Source organism: Metarhizium robertsii, assembly GCF_000187425.2.
Source record: "Metarhizium robertsii ARSEF 23 chromosome Unknown MAA_Scf_1, whole genome shotgun sequence".
Lineage (NCBI taxonomy): Eukaryota > Fungi > Ascomycota > Sordariomycetes > Hypocreales > Clavicipitaceae > Metarhizium > Metarhizium robertsii.
This window is the reverse complement of record NW_011942149.1, coordinates 1258305-1281248: the sequence shown is the minus strand read 5'-3', so window position 1 is coordinate 1281248 and position 22944 is coordinate 1258305. Positions and strand designations below refer to the sequence as shown.

The 22944-nt window shown below is 54.0% G+C and overlaps 8 protein-coding genes across 8 annotated transcripts; 4 read left to right on the top strand and 4 right to left on the bottom strand.

Annotated features, from left to right (window-relative positions):
• Positions 1-161: 161 nt before the first annotated feature.
• MAA_05010 (Lipase, class 3) lies at positions 162-1945 on the bottom strand (the record flags this gene model as incomplete). The annotated part of the gene is made up of 2 exons (XM_007822521.1): positions 162-1113; positions 1179-1945. The coding sequence occupies 2 exons, from the start codon at positions 1943-1945 to the stop codon at positions 162-164; spliced, it is 1719 nt and encodes a 572-aa protein (XP_007820712.1).
• Positions 1946-3038: 1093 nt separating this feature from the next.
• MAA_05011 (adenosine deaminase) lies at positions 3039-4130 on the bottom strand (the record flags this gene model as incomplete). The annotated part of the gene is made up of 1 exon (XM_007822522.1): positions 3039-4130. One exon carries the CDS (start codon positions 4128-4130, stop codon positions 3039-3041), a length of 1092 nt encoding a protein of 363 aa, XP_007820713.1.
• A 697-nt stretch (positions 4131-4827) lies between these two features.
• Positions 4828-6567, top strand: MAA_05012 (major facilitator superfamily transporter; the record flags this gene model as incomplete). Its single annotated transcript, XM_007822523.2, has 3 exons — positions 4828-5094; positions 5173-5214; positions 5278-6567. The coding sequence occupies 3 exons, from the start codon at positions 4828-4830 to the stop codon at positions 6565-6567; spliced, it is 1599 nt and encodes a 532-aa protein (XP_007820714.2).
• A 784-nt stretch (positions 6568-7351) lies between these two features.
• Positions 7352-9507, top strand: MAA_05013 (branchpoint-bridging protein; the record flags this gene model as incomplete). Its single annotated transcript, XM_007822524.1, has 5 exons — positions 7352-7683; positions 7740-7957; positions 8194-8417; positions 8485-8790; positions 8884-9507. 5 exons carry the CDS (start codon positions 7352-7354, stop codon positions 9505-9507), a joined length of 1704 nt encoding a protein of 567 aa, XP_007820715.1.
• Positions 9508-10719: 1212 nt separating this feature from the next.
• On the top strand, positions 10720-13980 carry MAA_05014 (peptidase family M28 family; the record flags this gene model as incomplete). The annotated part of the gene is made up of 4 exons (XM_007822525.1): positions 10720-11042; positions 11098-11364; positions 11418-12335; positions 12390-13980. 4 exons carry the CDS (start codon positions 10720-10722, stop codon positions 13978-13980), a joined length of 3099 nt encoding a protein of 1032 aa, XP_007820716.1.
• Positions 13981-14119: 139 nt separating this feature from the next.
• On the bottom strand, positions 14120-16341 carry MAA_05015 (Aldo/keto reductase; the record flags this gene model as incomplete). The annotated part of the gene is made up of 4 exons (XM_007822526.2): positions 14120-15107; positions 15149-15270; positions 15346-16255; positions 16328-16341. 4 exons carry the CDS (start codon positions 16339-16341, stop codon positions 14120-14122), a joined length of 2034 nt encoding a protein of 677 aa, XP_007820717.2.
• A 464-nt stretch (positions 16342-16805) lies between these two features.
• On the top strand, positions 16806-17874 carry MAA_05016 (uncharacterized protein; the record flags this gene model as incomplete). Its single annotated transcript, XM_007822527.1, has 2 exons — positions 16806-17736; positions 17801-17874. 2 exons carry the CDS (start codon positions 16806-16808, stop codon positions 17872-17874), a joined length of 1005 nt encoding a protein of 334 aa, XP_007820718.1.
• A 2761-nt stretch (positions 17875-20635) lies between these two features.
• On the bottom strand, positions 20636-21272 carry MAA_05017 (Extracellular membrane protein, CFEM domain protein; the record flags this gene model as incomplete). The annotated part of the gene is made up of 2 exons (XM_007822528.1): positions 20636-20970; positions 21047-21272. The coding sequence occupies 2 exons, from the start codon at positions 21270-21272 to the stop codon at positions 20636-20638; spliced, it is 561 nt and encodes a 186-aa protein (XP_007820719.1).
• Positions 21273-22944: the final 1672 nt, after the last annotated feature.

Below are 22944 nucleotides of genomic sequence, written 5' to 3'. Positions count from 1 at the left end.
ATGAGAGGAAAAGAATACACGACTTAATATTCATTTCTTTGGTATCCCAATAACAAAGAGAAAAGGGAGGGGGGGTATCTAGGCTGCTCCGGAGACACAGGCGCTCCTCGAGTCAGGTTTTCATTACGCCGTCATTACAAGTCATTACCATGATCATCACATCACACCACCCTCGTCTTCCCCGTCACCGCTCCCACGGCCAAAAGCTCTATCCTCCCCGCGTACAGACTCATCATGTGCGCCACCGGATCTCCCCATATCACGCCTCGCAACTGATGCTCCCTGCACGTCACCGCCACCACGCCCTCGTCCAGCCTCTCCCTGACGGTCTTGTGCTCCGCCACAGGAGCGAGCGGGTTGCCCGTCCGCAGGACCACGATCCTCCCCGCGTTGCTGAGCTTGGAAGGCGGCACTTTCCACTCCGGCCGACCGTGGACCGGGTCCGCCGCCGCCGCCGGCGGGGGGTTGGCGAGCAGCGCGACAAGAGACCGGACGTACGACTTGGACGCCCGCGCCACGGGGTCCCCCTCGTTGACGAAGCTCAGAAACAGGCTCTTCCTGAGCTCCCTCCTCCTGGGCGTCTTGAGCGGCAGCAGGCTGACGGGCGGGGCGCCGAACGTGACGCAGTGTATGCGCCTGAAGCGGCCCGCGAGCAGCGCCAGCTCGCTCTCGATGCCGCTGAGCATGTGGCTGTACAGGAGGGCCGCGACGGCGCCGCCGGCCGAGTGGCCCGTCAGGAGGAGCGAGTACCCTGCCCGCCCGGGGTTCTCCTCCAGCAGCTGCCTTAGCCGCGCGGCCACGGGGCGGACCGTCTGGCGGGCGACGGAGAGGAACCCGGCGTGACAGTGGTTGTCGTGGTCGTCGAGGAAGTTTGTGGGCGGCGAGGGCGCCATGTTGAGGTTGACGGCCCAGTCGGAGAAGGAGGCGGTGCCGCGGATGGCGAAGACGATGGTGTTTGCGTGGTCCATGGAGACGGACTTGATGCGCATCGCTTTGGTGTTGTTGCGAAGGGACGAGGGGATGTGCGTGTTCAGCTCGTCGGCTTCCGGGCTGGTGTAGACGCGGTGGGAGTATTGGGCGGCCAGGCAGAGGAGGGGCCACGTCGGCATGTATCTGGGTGTTGTTAGGTCTTGTTGAAAGAGAGGGAGGGAAATGAAGAAGGGGAAACCGGGACTTACAGACGAAGAGGGGGGAGGTTCGTGGGCAGTTTTGAATTGGCGTATAGTTCCACCTTGGAGAAATAGTGGCCCGATACCACAGCAGTAGCTGTTTGAGCGGCTTGTGAGGGCTGTCCTTTTTCCTGCTGTCGAAAGGGGCATGTCTCCTTGAAACCCAGGGTTTGACCAGTGTACTTGTCATGAGTTGGCCATGGTTGAGATGGGTCATGTGTGTAAGATTGGGGTTGGGGTTGGGGTCTATACTGGACGAGACTGTTTTGAGAAGCGGGCTCCCGACATAAGAATAAATTCCTTTCGTGACCTGATAGGCTCTCGGAATCAATCAGCGTCATGACATTGTCGAAACGGTGCTTGATATCATCGTATGCCGCGTTGGCAAAGTTGGTGGAGGGTGTAAGTTGCTTTCGGGACCCAGGGGTATGAGTGCATATCAGATCCAGTGCCAGGCCGACCATGGACTCGGAGAGGCGGCCGACGTCGAGGCCTTTCTGTTTCCGAGGTGCGCGCAAATCATATTGGGGATACGATGCTTTGTGGGTTGAGCATGGAGCTGGGAGAGGTGGATGCGGCAAGTTTGTAGGCGGGCTGTAGTTGAACTGCGGCTGCGAGGCTTTGGAATCAGGATAGAAGTTGTATTGTGCTGGGACTGGTGCAGGAGGTGATGTATACATGTTGGGAGGACATGTAAACGAGGCTGGCTTGAGGTTGGACGTGGACGGCCTGGAGTCCCTGGACGGCCGTTCTGGTTTGGAGCTGGAGAGGCCCATGGCGAAAGACAGTCAGTCATTCAACGTTGCTCAATGACGGCGATGGAACTTGTGCATTCTAGCCGAGACAATCTTGTCGGTGGCGAAAACCTTGAAATAAAGCAGTTGGGAACAGAGAAATTGAGTGACACTATTCACGACGTTGAGGGGAAAGGTGATGTTGTACAGGTTGTTGTGCAGATTGTGCAAGTGTACTAGTTGTACAAGTTGTAATACAGGCGCTCATATGCCGCGGCATGTCTCACAGCCCTACTCTGTAATATTGAATGTTGCATCACACCAGCGCTGTTGACTTTAACTGATTGCCAGTATTCTACGGAGTAGTATGATGCTGAGCACATGCATATGACAGTGACAGAGCCGTCGATTGATCCTTGAACCTCGTCGCATGCCATGTGATTTGCTGTGCCTCGGGCAGCTGCAGCTACGGCTGTGTCTGGGACTCTGGGGATGGCGAATGGCAGTGCAGATGTGGTGCGTCGGCGGCTATGGTATGCATTGTATGGATTGTCTTGGCATAGGCTGCATGAACGGTGTGAAACTACTTTTGAAAAGGGACAGGCATTGGCTAGCAATGCATTGATATTGAATACGTGCAGTGTTTTAATATTGGTTTACTTCCTACTGGACTCACCGGTGAGGGGTGGTGAGATGGACGGTGTAATGAAGAATCGAGTTACTTTTTATTTTTTTTATTTATTCAAATTGACACGTCTCTTTCCTTGCTTCTCCTCTTGCCATGGCTTCCGTTGAGCCTCAAAACGCGTTGGCTGCATCGTAACACTAGGCAGGAATGGGCAGCTGTTCCCTGTCGCCTCATCTTGGCACGATGAGGCCTCTCATGCTTGTCACAAGACTCACAACAGCGGCGAGGACGGACGCTCGCATTCCCTCGGTCAACAGATACGTGATGCGTGATGCATAAACAGCTATCCAGCAACGGGAGGGCCATTTCGCTGGCGCCAGTGCGGAGTCAAACACCGACTTTGATCAAGACAGCGTCTGGGAATAGTGGTGAGCCGCAATTGGACGCCCAACGCAAGTCATGAGAGTGCGAGAACTGGTGATACGTCTCAGCATGCAGACTTTTACCTTATCCTTCGGTATCAATAGCATCCAACTCTGCATAAATGCTCGTTTTGACTTCATCATCGGCCCAGCACATATCTACCGCATTTCTCCCTAACTGCACCATTTCCGCCTTGGACAACCCGCCATAGTTATATGCCTTCTCCTGGTTGCCATCGATCCACACGTCGTGCATATACACGGGATCATCGCTATTAACGCAGTACTTGACTCCCTTGTCCAGAAGCTGCCGTAATTTAGGAAACAGGGCTTCCGTCGCCGTGCGTCGGTGATAGGCATGGGGGCAAAGGGTCAATCCGATTCCCCTTGCTCTGAGGCCTTCAACCAGCTCATCACTATCGAGGGCGTCCAGTCCGTGGTCTATCCTTTCAACCCCCACATCGAAAATAGCCTGTCGGATATGCTCATGAGTATCCTTCTGGCCGAAATCGCAGTGCGTTGTGAGGTGAAGCCCATCCGCCCGGGCACGGGCAAACGCATTCTTGAACAGAATCGGCGGTCTCTCGTAGGCATTGCTCGCCAGTCCAACAGCGTGGAACAGGCCGTGTCCCCCGTTGCACGTGGCCCACGGCAGAGCAGTCTCGTAAGCAGCCTCGCCATCCTCAACGGGCTCGTCGCGCAAGAAGCAGAATATCCACTGCGACTTGACACCATACCGTTCTGCGCCGTCCGTTTGTGCCTTCAGGTAGCCGTTCAGAACGGCCTCGGCGGCAACTCCCCTCCTGGTGTGAGCCTGAATATCGAAGAATGGCTCGACGTAGCGCACCTTCATCTCCTGGCAGCGCTTCAGGTAGTCCATGGCGAGGTCGTAAAAGTCTTCTTCTTGAAGGAGGACCTCGCAGCCGGCAAAGTAGGCTTCCAGGAAGGTGGGCACATCTTTTCGGCCGCCCAGCTCGGGGCGGTGGTTGTACGTGACCTGGTAGGATTCAAGCAGCTCTTCGTAGGTCTTGTAGGTCTGGTCCTTGAACCGGAGGGGGACATTGTTGCGTTGGGCAAGGGTCCAGCGGAGAGGAGGCCGGAGGGTGCCTTCGATGTGAATGTGCAGTTCGACCTTGGGAAGGGAGGAGATGAAAGGGGATATCAGTAGGTTGTTCATTGTGGTGGTGACGAGATTGGCGGTGGTGTTGGAAGGAGAACAAACCGATGGCACAATCTGTTCCGCTTTCCGCCCTGTACAGATTCCAACAAAATGATCAACTACGACAGGTCTGCGCCGAGTAGGTCTGGTGAACCTCGGCCAGCTCCGGTCACGGCTACTGTATCCTTATCATGCCCGTCGTCATTTGCGGCCAGGCAACGCGCTCTTTGCGACGGCCAAGTGGAGAGACTTGAGGTCACAGGTCAAACCAGTTGGGCCTGCTTCCGTGCTGCGTACTCGCTCGATTTCTTTCAAAATACGCCGGATACGCTGCATTGGCCGCAAGAAACCCCATGATCCCGGCGTTAACGTGCGGAAATGGTGGCAAAGAGTGCTGATCCGTGGCTGTGGATTTGCAATAGTCGGTGTTTGTTGGGGACAAGTTCGGATGCCAAATGCCGCCATCCAGTCCACGACTCCACGAGACCCCCACACTTGGGAGTCTGAAGCTCTGAACCAGCTTGCATCGCATTCCACACGCCCCCGCGACTCGCTACCCCAATCTGGGGATTGGCAGTTTTCCTTTTGCCCATGCTGGCTACCTAGGTAGTTGGCCTACCATTCTCTACTCATGGAGAAGGCGATAGACATGCGAGCATTGGGTCTCCCGACTCTGTAGAATCCGTTGTGCCGCTCTCGTCTCCTTATTGAGAGAATGGCCCTCTCCTCCGACGATAGCAACCCTGACAATTCTCATCTGCATGCTTCAGAATCCGATGCTCTGCTCGGACCTCGCACTATGACTGAACTCTCGCAGGATCCGTCTCGTTTGGAGCCTGCGCCTGATAGGGCTGTGGCTCGTCGTGTGCTGAAGAAGATTGATCGAGCCATAATACCGGTGCTATTTATCACGTATATGCTCAACTTCATGGATAAGATCATTCTTTCGAGCGCGGCTGTTTTTGGCCTTCGAGACGATAATGTGAGCCCCTGATTCTCGACGCCTCGAGCAGCATGAGCATCCTGCATTGGAGAACGTATTGCTAACATTATCTTGCAGCACCTCAAAGGACAGGAGTATAGCTGGGTGTCAAGTATATTTGTACGAGTTTTCTATGAGGCTCTACCAAACATCCTTGAAATACTGACTAAAAAAAAAAACTAGTACTTTGGCTACCTTTTGTGGGAATATCCTACGACAATTCTGATTGCCCGTCTGCCCACGGGTAAATACCTCACCGTGAACACGGTGTTTTGGGGGGTTGTGGTTGCCCTGACGGCTGCCTGCAAGAACTTTGGCGGCCTAATGGCTGTTCGCTTCCTCTTGGGCGTGGCCGAGGCCACCATCACGCCTGGTTTCATGTTCCTGACGTCGACATGGTATACCCGTGACGAAATGCCTACTCGTGTAGGCATTTGGTTTGCAGGCAACTCTGTTGGCGGCTTGGTGTCAAGTCTGCTTGCCTTTGGGGTTGGGCACATCGAGGATAATGTCCACCCTTGGAGATGGATGTACATCATTCTTGGGCTGGGAACCTTTCTCTGGGCGATTCCCATGTTCTTTCTTCTTCCAGATAACATTTCAAAAGCCAGATTCTTGACACCCGACGAACGCCAAATCGCAAAGAACCGCGTCATCGTTGCTGGCACAGGTTCCACAGAGAACTCGTCCTGGAGATGGGATCAGGTGGTAGAGTGCCTGATCGACCCCAAGTCATGGCTGATCTTCTTCATCAGCCTCTTGACACAAATTCCCAACGGCGGAACACAGGGTTTCTCTAATATTATTATCCAATCCTTCCATTTTACCAACCTCCAGTCGACGCTTATAAACATACCCTACTCCCTGATTACAGCCGCTGTGATTGCCGGCACAGGCCATCTATCAGGCCGCTTCCGAAAGCTGAACTGCCTCCTCATCATTGCGGTAGTGATGCCCTGCATCATCGGTGCTGCCATAATCTACCGCAGGACCGCCGTATCTCACGGTGTACAACTCTTTGCTTACTTCCTCCTGTCCACTGGCCCTGCAGCAATGCCACTCGCCATGTCTCTCGTACAATCTAACTTTCGCGGCGTCACCAAGAAAATGACAATCACAGCCATGCAGTTCATCGCCTATTGTACGGGCAACATTGTCGGGCCACAGCTCTTCCGCCAGACCGAAGCGCCTTCGTACGAGTCCGCTTTTCAGGCTATCATGATTTGTTATGCACTGGCTATGGCTCTGGCCATATCGCTCAGATTCTATCTGCAGTGGATGAATGCGAGGAGGACGGAGAAGGAGGGCTTTGAAGGTACTGCTGGTGCGGCTGGCGCGGTTGCTGATGGGAAGATGCCGGCGCAGCTTACTGATAGAGATGTTGCTGAGGTGGTAACGGAGATTCAACTACAGCCTGAGGATTACGAGGATGTGACGGACTGGAAAATGGCGGGCTTTAGATATCGTCTGTAACTTACATGTAAAAGGGTAGGTGATATATGTATATATATTGTCAATTTTAAAAAAGAAAGGCAAGATGATCATGGAAGACATCTAGTAACCCTATATTTTAGACGTACCTAGGCCAGGGAACCACACCTAACCACGTAATACACCACGAACGCATCGCGATACGTCAGGCACGCCAGAAAAAGAGCTATCTGATGAAAAGTAACACCATGTGCTAGTTTATCCTCATCACGTAGGGTTATATATATATATATATATGTGTGTGTGTGTGTGTGTATCGAAAATTGGCGGACAACTGGAAAATGAATTTTCGTCCAGCCCGGCAAAGCTAGTTATTTAAGATTTATTGAATGGCTATCATCTAAATGCGTCCAAAAGCTGCCTGGCCTCAATAACTTGACCGTATTCGGTTATCGGTGCGTTGTTGGTCGGCCACCATTCCTGTTGGTGTTGCTCCCAAGTTGTTGCGCCAAAAAATGGGCGTGGCTACGCCACATTTAGTGTGCTGATCCCCCATATTGTGACACAAGCCGATGCCTGCTCGCTAACGTTGAACTACGTAAAAAGTGGGGCCTTTCTACACTACGGAGTAATTAATGTTCGAGCAACAACAGCTGCAGTGGCGGTGGCGTTCAGAGATCCGCCCGGAATAGCTTTAATCCGAAACATGCCAGAAACCAGGATCTGCGTGGAAATTCCTATCCTGATTTCGCCATCGTATGTTCATCAAAGAGCCTTGTTCCCTCAAGTCGCGACAACACAATTTAGTCGCCAACGAACGTTCACGATGTCGTGGAGAAATCAAGGCATCACTGGCTCGAACAACATTCCTCTTGGGAAGCGCCGCTTCGCTGAAGAGGATGGAGTTACCGACGAAGAACCGAGACGGGGTCGCGACCCAGAACCGAGAACTGAAGCAGATGGTCCTCGCCGACGCAAGAAGCGCAACCGATGGGGTGATGCATCCGAAAATAAGGCTGCAGGCCTTATGGGGTTGCCTACTGCCATCATGTCTAACATGACGAGTGAACAGTTGGAGGCCTACACTCTGCATCTTCGTATCGAGGAGATCAGTCAGAAGCTGCGCATTGACGATGTCGTCCCTGCCGATGGGGACAGGTACGTGTCTTCAAACTGCCAAGTCAGCATTGTCATTATTCTAATAATCTCGTCAGATCGCCTTCGCCTGCTCCTCAGTACGATAACCACGGCAGACGTATCAACACGCGAGAATACCGATACCGCAAGAAGTTGGAAGACGAGCGACACAAGCTGATTGAGAGGGCTATGAAGACGATTCCTAACTACCATCCTCCACAGGATTACCGCAGGCCCACTAAGACCCAGGAGAAGGTCTATGTGCCTGTGAATGACTACCCGGAAATTAACTTCAGTATGATTGCTAACCCTTTAACCCTAACCAATGTTTCTGCTCCCCCCGTTTTGGTGTCCCCTGTTTGGAGTTTGGCCAGTATCGCTGCGACCTTGCGAAGGCGCTTTGAGATAACTGGTCCATCGTCGAAATGGGCCTTGACTTTTTTCCTTTGCGTTGCCCTATTCCCCACGTAACATCGAGTGTGAAACAGATTTCTTCAGATACTAACACGTAGCTTTTTTCCCCTCATAAAGTTGGCTTACTTATCGGACCCCGTGGTAATACACTCAAGAAAATGGAGGGGGACTCTGGTGCCAAGATTGCTATTCGAGGCAAGGGCTCCGTCAAAGAAGGCAAAGGCCGGTCGGATGCTGCGCACTCCAGCAATCAGGAGGAAGATTTACACTGTCTCATCATGGCCGATACAGAAGAAAAAATCAACAAGGCGAAGCAGCTTATTCACAACGTCATTGAAACCGTAAGATCCCGAACCCTTCTTTCTATATATACTCTTGGTTGATGATTTGCTAACTGACGCATCGTAGGCGGCGTCTATTCCTGAAGGTCAAAACGAGCTGAAGCGTAATCAGCTGCGAGAACTTGCTGCACTCAATGGTACTCTCCGAGACGATGAGAATCAAGCTTGTCAAAACTGCGGCAAGATTGGCCACCGCAAGTACGACTGTCCCGAGCGTCAAAACTATACTGCCAGTATCATCTGTCGTGTTTGCGGCAATGCGGGACATATGGCCCGCGATTGTCCCGACCGACAGAGAGGTGCTAGCTGGCGAAATGATGGCCGGCCTGCAGGTAGAATCAATGGCGGTGATGCCGTTGACCGCGAAATGGAGGTATGCACATGTCTTTGTCCCATGCCCCCTCGCCCTTCCCCCTCCTCTTTTTTTTTTCTTTAAAAAAAGCCCCTGCGCTAACTTTTATTATAGCAACTTATGCAAGAACTTGGAGGAGGCTCTGGACCTCCAGCCCGAATCGAAGCTGGCCCTGGTGGCGGCGCGGATCAAAATGGAGCGGATGCCAAGCCCTGGCAACGTGGACCAACTGGCGGCCCTGCTCCCTGGAGATCCCGTAACCACGACTCCAACGACGGAGAGTCTCGAGGATCTGGTGCTGCGCCGCCTTGGGCCAGGGAACGAAACCGCGGCGGGCATGACCATCATGGGGACCGTGATCGTGACAGAGACCGTGATCGTGACCGCGACCGCGACCGCGAAAACGGCTACGGCCAAGGTTACGGTTCATCTGGATCAGCAGCTCCTCCCCCATGGCAACAGCAGTATCAGGCTCCTGGAACCCAGGGTGGGTATCCTGGATATGCTGGGTATGGCGGTTACGCTCCTCCTCCTGGTATGGGTGCGCCGCCCGGACTTTCCCAGGCTGGTGCCGGACTGGCAGCTCCTCCCGGCCTCGCTGGAGTAAATGCCCTCATTCAACAGTATGCTGGAGGCGCTGCACAAGCTCCTCCACCTCCTCCACCTTCAGGTGATGCGCCGCCTCCGCCTCCACCTCCTCCCGGAAACCAGCCCCCTCCTCCGCCTCCTGGCGCTTGAGCAAGCTCATGCTCATGATGGAGTTCGGAACGCAGGCGATGGTGTATTTACTGCTAACGAAGAGCGGCTTCCTTATTGGGAGCAATCAGTTTGTTTATTCACTTACGGGTACAGGACAGTCTGGCGTTTTGAACAGCTTGGCCTAGGAGGTTCCGTCCTAGAAAGAATGGGAACAGTCGGGCAGATGTTTTTTACTAACAATTCTTGCCTTCCAACTCGATTCTTGAGACAGCTCGACAAGTAATTTGATATAACCTAGCATGTAGGAGATGGTACGACCGAGCTAATGCAGCACATTATACAGTATGCAGTGTAGCTGAGTGTTTCTTTTTAATAGGAAAAGTTGGTAGTCGTAACTGAGACTCTCGTGAGATGTGAAATGGCCACGGCCGTGATGACGTTGCGGCGCTCGGGTCTGGGGCTCGGCTTAACATGGTGAGTGGCCGCATTCGGTCGTACGAGATGACGGTCTTGGCATTAAGCCGGCCGTGGGTTTCGAGTGGCCATGAATGTAGTATCGGCCATTGCATTGCGCCTTTGTTTATGCTTCACAAGAGGCAAATATTGTTTCAGAGACGTGCATACAAGACGGCCTGTGTCATTTGCCTTGGCTGGAAATCTAAATAGAAAAAAAGGGCAAAGACTGTCGGTGGTTGTCATTGGCATGATGGGCTTAAAACATGACACATTATCCAGTCCCCCGTTCATGTCGGTTGTGCGGGGTGACGGCCACTGGACGGACAGTCGAGGTCGGAGACATGCAGCTGCACCGGCCGACGTTTTTAGCAAGCTCCAAGCTCCAAGCTCCCCGAGCTCCAAGTGGACATGGAAGCTCCATGTCATGTCCTGTGCACCACCACCTCGACATGCAGTCTGGACATCTGGACCTTTCAACCTGCCGCGCATTCCATCTTCCCGCCCCGGCTCCAACCATCTCTCCCGTCCCATCTTGCTGCAGGTTTATTTTTCCATCAATCAATCCTATAGGCGGCCTTTTTTTCTTTGCAGAGGAGGATATTCCCACTATCCTGTTGCCCGGCGCTTCGTCCTAGTCTCTTGTCCTAAAACGCCACCGAGCGCGCTTCATTTCCAAGGTCGCTTTCGCCATGTTCTTTGGCACCGCGTAAGGGCGCCTCTCTATCCATCCTCTCGCCTTTGCTTATCGTGAATACGCTTTCGCCTGCGTTGCACACATTCGTAACCAAGTTCGCCATGAAGCTCGGTAATCCTTTTGTTTTCCGGCCAGGCCCGGTCAGCTTCTGGACAACCATTGTCTATCTCGCCATTATCATCCCCTTGATTTATGTCCAGGAAACGGTGCCGCCCGCGCCTTCCGAAAAGGAGCTGCCGCAGGGCGTCAATTTGACAGAAGCATGGCTGGATTTGGAGGTCATTACGAGATCATACCATCCTTTTAATAGCCACTCGAACGACATAGTTCGCGAGTATCTCATGCGTCGATCCAGGGACATTCTGGAAAGAAATGGGATTGACTATACTACGGATCTAACAGGTGGTGTGCCCTGGGAAAGCAGGTTCGTTCGGAGCTACTCTGATGATGGAAGACGTGTTGCTTACCAGAGTGAACAGGTATTTGTCGTCGGCTGAGCATCCCGTCCAGGCCGCCGAGGTCTCTGCTCGCCCGCGCGGGGCCACGCTCTTTGATGATCGCATTTCAAACGTGACAATGACTAATCCTCAGCCGAATAATACCATGGGACGGTACTTTGAAGGCAACAATTTTTACGTGTATATTCATGGTTCTGAGGATCCGGAGGGGGATTGGTGGACCTCTGACAATGTTCAACGAGTTGCTCGCAATGGCGCTGGCGTTCTCGTGAATTGCCATTTTGACTCGTGAGTCTTCGTTAGGTTTCGGGTATGTCAAGCTTGTTACTGATAGATTCAAGGGTATCTACCGGCTATGGTGCCACCGATGACGGCATGGCATGCATCTCCCTGCTGCAACTGCTCAGTCACTTTACCTCCGAGGGCCATCAACCGAAGAACGGCATTGTCCTGCTTTTCAATAATGCCGAAGAGGACGGGCTATTCGGGGCCCAAGCTTTTGGATATAGCCCCTTGGTGCAGTTTTGCAATACATTCGTCAACCTGGAGGGGGCGGGAGCTGGCGGTCGAGCTATGCTGTTCCGAACGACGGATCTCGAGGCCGCTGAGGCGTACTCCAAAAGCCCTCATCCCTTCGGATCCGTTGTAGCGTCGAATGCTTTCGAGCGAGGTGTGATTAAGAGTGGCACGGATTACTCGGTCTTTGTGGACAACTACGGCCAACGCGGTCTCGATATTGCTTTCTATTCGCCTCGATCCCGATATCACACAGAAGAGGATGATGCGCGGCACACGTCAGTCGACAGCATCTGGCACATGTTATCAGCTGCTCTCGCCACGACCGAGTCCTTGGCAAGGACCACCAGCACCCAGTTCAATGGTCCGCGCTCTGATGGCAGAAAAGATCTGGTTCAGAGTGGCCGCCCAACGGCTGGTGTTTGGTTTGATTGGTATGGCAGTAGCTGGTCCGCGTTTGCGCTTAGAGGGCTATTTGCGTGGACTCTCACCCTTCTTATTACTACGCCACTTGTTCTTTTTGTGGTGACATATCTGCTGGTTCGCGATGACAAATGGTACTTCTTTGCTACCAAGGTTGATTCTACTGTAGGAGACGGTGAAGAAACCGTGTCATTTGGCGGATGGAAAGGATTCGTCCGATTTCCGTTTGCTCTGGTCGTTGCCACTGCCTTGACAATTGGATCAGTGTTTTTGCTGGCCAAGGTCAATCCCTTGATTATTTACAGCAGTGGATATTCTGTGTAAGTGTTCCGCGGTTAATTTCTAGGCAGAACGATTTTACTTACTCTCTGCAGGTGGGCCATGATGATTTCATTGTTTTACTTTGTGTCGTGGCTTTTGCTTCGTGGGGCTCACTTTGTGCGCCCAAGTGCTCTTCAACGGGGCTTTACGCTGATCTGGCTTTTCATCATTACTTGGGTTCTCTCAGTTTTCGCAGCCGTTGCTGAGGATCGCATGAATATGGGTGCTGTATACCCTTTGGCATTCCTCCACACCTTCGCCTTTGCAGCAGTCTTGATTTCACTCTTGGAACAATATGCACTTCCGGCCAAGCAAGATTTTGCACGACAAGTCAGCGGCGAAAACGAAGAGGAAGAGGAACAAGAACAAGAAAACCTATTAGGTGATGGAGGTAACGACGCTAACGAGCAAAATAACGAGGACAGAGGGGACACAGATATTGCTGCTACTCCAACAGAAACAACACCTCTCAGGGCTGGCGAAGAAGGTCACGGATCTAGCGAGCAGACCACCACATTTGCCAACACATATAGGAGACCCGTGCCAGAAACTAGAGTTGAGACTCGTAGCGGCAACAACAGAAAACGCAGCTTTCCGCCTTACGAAAACGAGCAAGCTTGGTCCGGTCGACTTCCCACCTGGACCTGGTTTATCCAACTCCTTCTACTCGTTCCCCTATATGTGACTGTGCTCGGCAATCTGGCACTGGTGCAAACCACATCCATAGGCAAGACCGGAACAGATGGTAGCAGCTTACTTGCTCCGCTAATGGGGGTTGGCATCTTAGCAATCCTCCTCCTCCTGCCACTCACGCCGTTTATCCATCGCGTCAGCCACCACGTCCCGCTCTTCCTTTTCCTCGTATTTATCGGAACGCTTATCTACAACTTGACCGCCTTCCCATTCTCCGACAACAATCGTTTCAAGTTTTACTTCAAGCAAGTTGTCGACTTGGATAAAGGCTCCAATGTTGTCACCCTCAATGGGTTGGAAGAATTTGTACGCCCTGTCATTAGCTCCATACCCACCCCAGCTGGCCAACGAATTCACTGCGATGAAGACCCCTTTCTCTCAAACTTGAGGAATTGCCAGTATGACGCGTCTCTCTTACCTCCGGACGTGGCGGATGGTGAGGAGTTGGAAAGCCTGATATCCATCGAAGCGTCGAAATCCAAGAATGGAAAAACAATCCTCGTGAGCCTTGATGCGTTGAACACTCGCGTCTGCTATCTCGATACCTCGTTCCCAATCTTTGGCTTTTCAGTTCACGGTGGCGCAAAGCGCGATGACCGATTCGGCTCATTCCCACCTGAAGGGCTCCAACAGATTCAACTTTGGAGGCGTGATTGGGAAAAGGGTTGGAATGTTACACTTCACTTGGGTGGGCATGTGCTTCCCATGAACGAGGATAGTGTAGAAGCCACGGAGGTCGACGAAGTGGATGATGACCCCAGCGGCGGAGAACTAAAACGAGGAGCAGCCAAGGAACTTATCGTGACGGCGAGATGTGCCTGGTCCGATGCCAACAGTGCAAACACGATTCCGGCATTCCACGAGGTGAAGCAGTTCATGCCCAGGTGGGCGATTGTCGCGAAGAAAACTGTTGGTCTCGTGGAAATCACCAAGAAGATCAAGGTGGCGTAATCAGCGTGTAAGAGAAGAGAAAAGTTGGCATGTTTAGTGTTCAGGGAACATAATCACTTGTAGTAGTAGTCATTGCTCGAATATCAGTACGTTGTATGAATCGGACGCATCTTGCGGGTGCAAAGACGCAGTGTCTCTTTTACGCCCTCATGCCTCTATATTCCTGTCCGCAATCGCCAATCTTCTGATAGACGGCATGCAGCTTCTCGCCGTTGTTGCCATGCGCAAACGCATCAATGGCCATGATGTCGGCATTGCTCAAGTTCCATCCAAACACGTGGAGCGCATCGGCGCAGCGATCCGACACGCCTAATCTCGTCCCGACGAGGACGGCACCCACGGACGGCTGCTGCAACACCCACCGGCTCGCGACGTCGGCAATGCTCACGTTGTACTTTGTCGCGAGGAGAGACAGCGTGCCCAGGAGGGACTGGAACTCCTGCCACGTGCCCCAGTGGTTGATCATGTCGAGGTACTTGCGCTGCGACGGGTTGAGAGGGTTCGAGGGCGAGTATATGTCTGGCGGTGGTTGGTTCAGCCACTTCTCCGTCAGGAGGCCGCCGCACTTTTTTGGGGGGGAAAGGGAGGACGTTAGCTGCCCGTTGTTTCTGACGAGGCTTGGTCTTCTTGTGAGGGAGGTTGCCTTGTTGCTTTTTTGGGCGGGGGGGCTGAGGAACGCACCAGGGAGCCGTAGGTGAGGAGTTTGAGGTTGTACCGCTCGCAGACTTGCGTCATGCCCATCAAGGGGCGGGTGTCGATGGGCGAGAACTGCTTCTGTCAGCTGGTCCGTTTTCCTGTAGATGGGACGGAAACGGAGATCAGTAGTAGGTGCAGGGGGGCGTACTTGTACTTGGTTCGATACGATGCCCACCTCGCCCGTCTTGTCCATCAGGTACCTGCATATCTCGTCGGTGTGCTCTGCGTCGAAATTGCACAGGCCCACGGCGGATAGGTACTCGGGGTGGGATTTCGTGATGCCGATGAGTTCGTGGAGTATCTGGAGGTATTCTTTTGCTTCGTACTGGACGTTGGTGAACACGGCGGTTTGGCTTTCGGGAGAAAAGGGGGTGAGAAGGAGAACAGACGTACGTCGTACCAGTGGAATTGGAGCAAGTCTACGCGCCCGCCTAGACGCCTGCAGCGCTCTCTCACGGCCGCCAGGACGTACTCTGTGGTGACGGGCGTGTTGAGCGGCTTGAAGACGCACCACTTTGTGGCGGCGTACAGTTCGGCCTGCGTCGCCGCGGGGAGTCTGTTGCGGAAATCGCCGTAGACGAGTTCCGCATCCCCCTGGTTACAGCGTCAGGAACAAAAGGAGACCAAAAAAAAAAAAAGACATGGGCGGTTGGGAATTCTCGCACGTACGTAGTGGTCGGCCATGTCGGCGGCGACCAGGCCCGCCTCGACCAGCTTCACGAGCTTCCGCTGCTGCTGGTGCCAGTTGCCGACCCCGAAGGCGGGCGAGGACAGCTGCCAGAGGCCGTTGAAGAGGCGTGGCAAGCGTCTGTTTCCCAGGGTGAACTTCTCAACGGCCCCGGCGGGCGGCGAGGCGAGGTGGATGATGCGGTCCCCGTGGGTGGACGACGCCTGTTGGATGGCGGCGGCGTCGGCAAAGAAGAGCTGCAGCGTGTCCCTGGCCTGTCTCTCCGCCCGGCCGAAGGGGTACTCGAGCCTCGAGCTGGCGCAGTACGTCTGGCAGGATGCGAAGCTGGCCAGCAGCGCTTGCAGGTCTTCCTTGAGCTTGGTGCTCTTCTCGGGCGCCGACTCTTTGAGCGCCTGCATGGCCTGGACGGTGTCGCCGGCGAATTTGTCCACGTTCTGGGAGAGGGGGGATTGGGCCGTCCATGAGGCGCGTGCTTGGATGACGGAGTCGACAAAGTGTGTCAAGCTGATGGGCGGGCAGGTTAGACATTTGATGGTCGAGGAAGAGAAGCAGAGGGGGGGGCGTACTAGGTGAGGGATTCGCTGGCGAGCTTCGACGAGAACAGGCATCTCGTGAGGGCAAGATACTCGATGCATTCTGGGGAGCATGTGTCGTGGGCTGGAAACAGCTTGGCGGCCTCTGTGAGCTGGGGCGGTGTTTCTTGGAGGCGCGAACGGGCGTGTTCGACGAAGAGTTTCTGGATCCCGGGGCCTTGGGAGAGGAGCGCCCGGAGAGACGAACGGAGGTAGGCGGGCGGCACTGCTTGGATTTAGCTTTGCGGGCTCGGTTGTGCGAGGCTGGCCTGGTCCATGTTGGTTACAGTTTGATATGAGGACATCGTCCAATACGTTTCTGCGGCCGTCGAAGGTCAGTTGAACTTGCGAGAGTGTGGTGAGACAAGGAGAGGAGACGGCGCTGACTTACACGTGGCCGCCCATATTATTCTCAAGAGGCTGCTTCGAGGGGAGGCAAGGTTGAGGATTTCTTTTTTACGGATTAACCCGTTGGATAGACTGTTTCCGAGAACAGGGAGCCAGGCGCATGTCGTGTGGTGCACAGGCTGGATGTGCGATTCCCTCCCCGCATGAGGGGGGTTTGCGCCATCGGCCGTATGACGTGAGCTACTACTCCGTAGTCTTGGTCATCTCGCATCCTGGTGCGACATGACTACATGATACAGCTTGCCAGGGGAAACATTGGTTCGTGGGAGGAATCCAACTTTGCCGTAAAAATGGCCGAAACTCCAAGCAAGAAATAAGAGGACGTGATACGGAGGACGGAGTACCGATGCCCCAAAATCGCCTCGGCTCGCCCCACAACTCCAGGCGCGACGACATCACACAGGGACGGCCGACCTTGGCCGTTTGAAACCTCGTCCCATCACACCGCGGCATCAGCAGCCATGCTGTCGTCCATATGGAAGCCCTCGGAGCAGCTCCGCGGCGCCGAAAACCGCGCGCTCATCTACTTCGTCTGCGGCAACCCCGGCCTCATCGGCTTCTACGTCGACTTCCTCGACGCCCTGCGCAACCTCCTCGACACCTCCCAGTCCGCCACGGCCTACGACATCTACGGCCGCAACCTCGCCGGCTTCTGCGACCATGAGCACGAGCCCTTCACCCCGGACAACCCGCCCTTCGACGTCGACGGCCAGGTGGACGCCATCTACCAAGACGTCGCCTCCCGCCGCGTCAGCACCGAGGACGGCAGCGGCAGCGACAAGCCCTACGACTTTGTCGTCCTCATGGGCCACTCCATCGGCGCCTACATCGCCGTCGAGATCTTCCACAGACACATGCAGGACCCCGGCCGCGCGCCGCACCTCCGTCTCCGCCACGGATTCCTCCTCTTCCCCACCATTGCGTCGCTCGCGCTGTCGCAGAGCGGCGCGCGCATCAACTACATGCGGAGCCTGCCCACCATGGAGACGCACTTTGTCACCTACGCCAAGGCTCTCCTGGGCCTCTTCCCGCAGGGGACGCTGCGCTGGATCATCCAAAACGCCATGGGCTTCTCGCCGCGCGCCGCCGACGTGACGGCCGAGTGGCTCAAGAGCAGGGACGGCGTGCTGCAGGCGCTGCACATGGGCAAGTCGGAGCTCGACACCATCTTCGAGGACAAGTGGGACGACGAGCTGTGGGAGGTGTCTGCCTCGGCGGCGGAGCTGCCCGCGCCAAGGTTCTTCATGTTTTACGGCCGAGAGGACCACTGGGTTGCGAACCATGTGCGGGACGAGTTTATCGAGCGGAGGCGCCGGGCTGGTGAGAAGGGTGGCCGGACGAGCATCACGGTTGACGAGGGGAATATCCAGCATGCGTTTTGCACCAAGGAGCGTAGGTGGATTTTTGAAATTTTGTATAGGGTCCGTTGTGCTGTGCTAATGATGTTTTCTTGCAGATACCAGTTGGACTATTGCGAGAAAGGTGCATGCGTGGGTGGTGGAAATTGATCGAGCTGGTGCGGTGAAATAGCGTTGGCCTGAGTGAGCGCGTATTTATATTCTTTGTTGTGGCGCTGTTTTACAAGCATTAATCGAGGATAGAATTTTTGTACAGCTGTATATTCTTTAGACGAGAATCGCTTGTTGTTGGCGAAGAGAGGAGAGCGATGGGATGGTAGGCATACCTCGCCGTGGGACATGTTGTCTTGATTCTGCGTAAAATGAGGTGACTTTTTGATGGAAAAATAGAAGCAGGGAACGTCGAGGTCCGGAACAGACATGCATCACTAGGAAGCAAACACTACAATGTTATTCTGTGTGTATTTGATTGGGTGAGAAACCACCGCATCATCTCCGCGATTAACAACACAGCAGTGTCACGGAATATCCCACCCAAGGAGTTCCAAGCCAGGATTTTGATAGACACACGATTTTACAAAACAGACGTATGAAAAGCGTCGAGAAGTCACTGATTTGATCCGGGGCGTCTTGAGCAGTACTGGTACATTCACATTCACCTCGTGTTGGAATGGAAATTCATCGAGTGCAAAATCAAGTTGGCTTGTGGATTTGACGACTGTAGGTCGCGAGTAGTTTGGAGAATTAGCCGCTGATAAAGTTTTCACTCAGCAGTAACCATTTTTCACTGCCGTCACAGACCGAAAAAAGCGATTTCGTGCTAGTAATAGTTTCATGGAATCATAGCCAAGGCCGGTAGCCTGAAATGGATTTAGATATTGGAAATAAACTGGGTCGCTCCTGGAGACAGCGGCATACGGAAGCCATGATGGACCGCTCAATTTGCCACGTCCACCCGGCGCCAGCATGTCACGGATCAGGGAAGCAGTTGAGGCTGGCCTTGGGAGCACTGGAGGGGTCAATCCGCAAATAGTCAAGAACCCTCACTGTTTGCCGAAAAAAAGACTCTGCTGAAGCTGCGAAATGCTACTAGCTGCGAGGCCATACCTCAAGCAACGCGCTACCCTACCGTAGTGGTGTAGCATCGTCTTGCCAGTTCATCGCTTAGTGCGTGCATGTCAATTGTCATTGCAAGGGGCTCTGGGCCAAGCTCCAGACTACCGGCGCTAGTCCCTAGTCTGGCCTGACGATGTTCAATGTTCCGCCCACGCCCCCTCCACAACAAGTGTCTGCAGAACAAGTCGATCTCAACCCGCCAACCCGCCAACCCGCCAACCTGACAGGAGATTTTGGCAGATTAACACGCCGCACGCCACACGGAAGCAGGTACCCGACAAACCCTGTGGCGCGGCGCTGGATTCGAGGGCCTCTCGGCTTCCACGTACCATCGACGGCTTATGTTGGAGAATCCCAAAGGGTCATGTACCCAACTCTCCTCAATCCAAGAGGTAACGGAAACACGGCCACAGAAGAAGGCATACGTAGGTCAAGACCAGTCACGCAACTCATCACGGACGCGGTAGAACCCCACGCAGAGTGACTGTTTCTGTCCACTCTGCGCACAAAGCGTCTGCACGTCACGCTAGCAGAAACTCTTATGGACTATTTCTTTCTTTCCTGCTTTAGATTATCCACCCCCACGAACGTGGTGGCAAAACCATGCCAAAACGAAAGGACAACTCGACGATAGCTCGAGACACCTGCTCCGTAGTCACGACGGAGTTGAGCTAAAAAGGCTCTGACCATTTCCGTCGATTCCAGCGCGCAACTATCCTAGACTCATCAATTGGTCCAGTCCTTTCGGGGTCCCGGCGCCACCCTTCATTCTTCCCCTGCTCCCCCACGTCAAAAAGTGTGGGCTTCGATAAAAACAGACATGGATGTTTTCTTCTACAGTACTTTCCATGGAAACCGTACGTTCTCTACTACTAGTAGTATCAATGCCGAAACTAACCTCCATTTGGGAGCTTGCACGACAGAAACCGTCCAAGGGCGTGGATTAAACAAGGAGCGGCAGTCGCGCGAGCGCCTATCCCGATGCGTTAATCCCCTGTTCCAAACCATGCCCTTCATCGACGGCGGAATCGAGCGAATGCCCAAGCTTTCCTTCGGGGGGTCATGAATTGAGACGCGGGCTATCATTCATGATTCATCGTTGGGCTTGGGAGCTCCAGTAACCAGACCGTATATTGTGTCTGGTCGTTTCGGCGCATAATGAGTTCCAGTTGACCCCCCACATCTGTCGCGGTATCAATATAGATGCATATACGATGATAGGCCCTGAATCGTATTAGAGTTGGCACTGATGGCAGCGCCAAGGGGAGAAAAAAGTTTAATCGACCCGCTGGCGTCGCCGTCTAGGCAAGCACGTTAACTGATTGCAGTTCGAAGACGTGAACGATGCACCCCCGGCGAATCTGGCCACGGCTGGTTGGCCCGTCTTGGCGCTGTCAGATCAGATTGCCGGGCTCAACTGCTTCCAGGGGGCAGTTAGTCGTCTGGGCCATCATGGACAACAACATCTCCGTCCAGAGCGTGGAATGCAGAAATGGTTTGCAATACAATGATGCGATCCCTCCGTCACTCAATTCCAGGCACTTTCAAGTCACATGGGGTCAAGATGATGAATATCAAGTCGAAAAAGCACAGAGGCTCATTAGCATTACCCAGATAACTGGTTGTTTTTATTTCGAGCGAGTACACGACCCCTCAGTAAAAGGGGATTTTTAAAGACCCATCCACAGTATTTTCCAATATGCTTCATCCTTGACAGCGGTCCCCAGGATGTATACATATCTCCCATTAGCTTGATCCCGTGATACTTCAAGGTCCACCTTTGATTGTGTCACCCAGATCCCCGCGGATGAAGCTTCTTAGAGAGCCAGGGCACCGATGGCGAGCATGGCAAGGCCGCCGATAGGGGCGAGGCCAGCGGCACCAGCGGTGACGGGAGTAGAGGGGGCGGGAGGAGCAGTGCCGTTGGAGGCAGGGCTGGAAGGGGTGGCAGGGCAGGGCTGGCTGGCCATGGTGGCATGGCACTCGTTATCACCAGCGGCCTCAGACCCGGAAGGCTCGGCCATCTCAGTAGGATGAGCCTCAGTCATCTGGGTGGCCATCTCGGTAGGGGCAGCAGCAGAGGAGGCAGCCTCGGAGCTTCCACCGTCGGCATTTCCAGCGCAGAGCTTCTGGGTAGCCGGAAGAACCTCGTCTATGAGTCGGTCCTGTTAGTCATGGTGGTTTTCCATGTCAAGCTTTAGTAGGTAGGACGAAGACATCAAACTTACTGAGAGCCTTTTCGGGGCCACACCCTGAAATAACGCAACTGGTAGCAGCACTCTGGATCTTGGAGAAGTTTTCATCCTTGCAGATGCACTTCAAGTCGGTCTCGCTGCAGCTGGTGGACGCAACACCTTTCTGAATGCAGGGCAAGGCGCAAGCAGGAATACCACTGATGCTCTGAGCCGAGACCAGGGCGGCCATGGAGATAGCAGCGACAGCAGTGAACTTCATTTTGAAGGTATTGAGAGGGTTTGTTGAGGTTGGTGGGTGGTGTACGAAAACAACGAGTGAATCGAGGATACTAAGCGAATGGATGGATGGAGGAGAGGCAAAGGGGAGGGAACAGATGGGAAACCGGGGACGGGATCGTCTGCTTTAAGTAGATGAAGGACGCAGCCAAGGTCTCTTCGACTTGACAACTGGGGGAGGGGGAGGATACGGCAGAATACTAGAAGCTTTCCGTCGGCTTCAATGGCACTTGCATCAAAAGGGCTGGCTCTCCACCAATATCTCTCCAGCCAGTCCGTATTGTACGAGCGGGCTGGGGGCGTCCTCCACACCCCTCCCTCTGTAAGTATGTAAGTTACTATGATGCGCATGAAATCTTTGTTTCCGCTCCGGGGTAAAGGCGAGATGGATCATGGCTCGAACTACGGTTGATCGGCCGCTGGCCCCGGGTTTGGAGGAAGAAGGGGGTGTATGCAGGTAGTGGAGAAGCCATTGAGGCCGGTGTGGAAAGTGGAAACGCAAAGCAAAGCAGTGAGGGAGTGACATGATGATGCCCGGCCATGTTGGCTTCTTGCCGGGTGCTGGACTTGGTGGAGGAGATGCTAACTACATCCAATGTTGGCGCAGCGTGACCGAGAGAGGCCGACGATCCGGCGAGACGAACACCGGCGAACAAGACAGAACCGGCTTTGGCGTGGTGCAGAAACATACATTCATGCTGGAACCGGAGCTCTGGCAAAACTGGCACTTGCGGAAAGCGATACGCTTCTGTTGCCGTCGCGACATTGGCAGGGTTTGACGGTTGAGGTTCGTTGAGTGAAGAGGGTTTCAGCGCGCCGCGCTGAACAGAGGGCAGACAGGCTACCGAAATCACGAAACCTGCTTCGCTCATCAAGAATGCGATTTACTGCCGTTGCCCATCACTTTTCTGCAATGCCACACGGCTCGGGAGCCCAGGTACAGCAGCGGCACGAAGCCGGGAGGGGTTCGAGGCCACGGGGAGGTTTCGAGGAACAAGCTTTCCAAGACGCCATCGAATGATGCCGATGAACCGTTACAGTCGGCAATGACGGTCGAGAGTGGCCAGATGCGGTCGCTGGATGCAGTTGTATCTACTGGAAGATGGCCTGTACATGAATGGATCAAATGCAATGCAACTATCCGCCTGCTGCACACGCCCCCTGGTGCAAGTGCTGTTGAAGTCGATTTTGAACCGGACTTGCTCCCAATCCAGTATCTTGCCAATTGATGCCTTTTGCAGTGGCCAGCTAGCCCGGATGGCGTCTAGTCGATACAACTTCACCTCTTGCACTAGTTGACATGCCCAGTACAACCATTGCCACAATCTATGGGCGGCTTGGCCGAGACATGCCTGCATCTTCTGGTCAGGTCCATGGAACTCGGCTTCCCCATGTCACGCCCTGGCTATCACATAAGCGGTGCTGCCAGACGGCAAAAAAAGTAGCATGCCATGCTGGCCTTTCAGAAATGATGCTACAAGGCGGATGATCCCCAGCTCGCTCCAAGTCAAAGTGTAGAACATCATGTCCACATTGCTAGCTAGACATGGCCCACGCAATACTACGATCCATGGCATTCCACGACATGCGAGCCCACATGGACCATTGCTAGCTGAAGTTAAAGGGTCTCTTGGAATTCGCGCATCTCTGCAAAC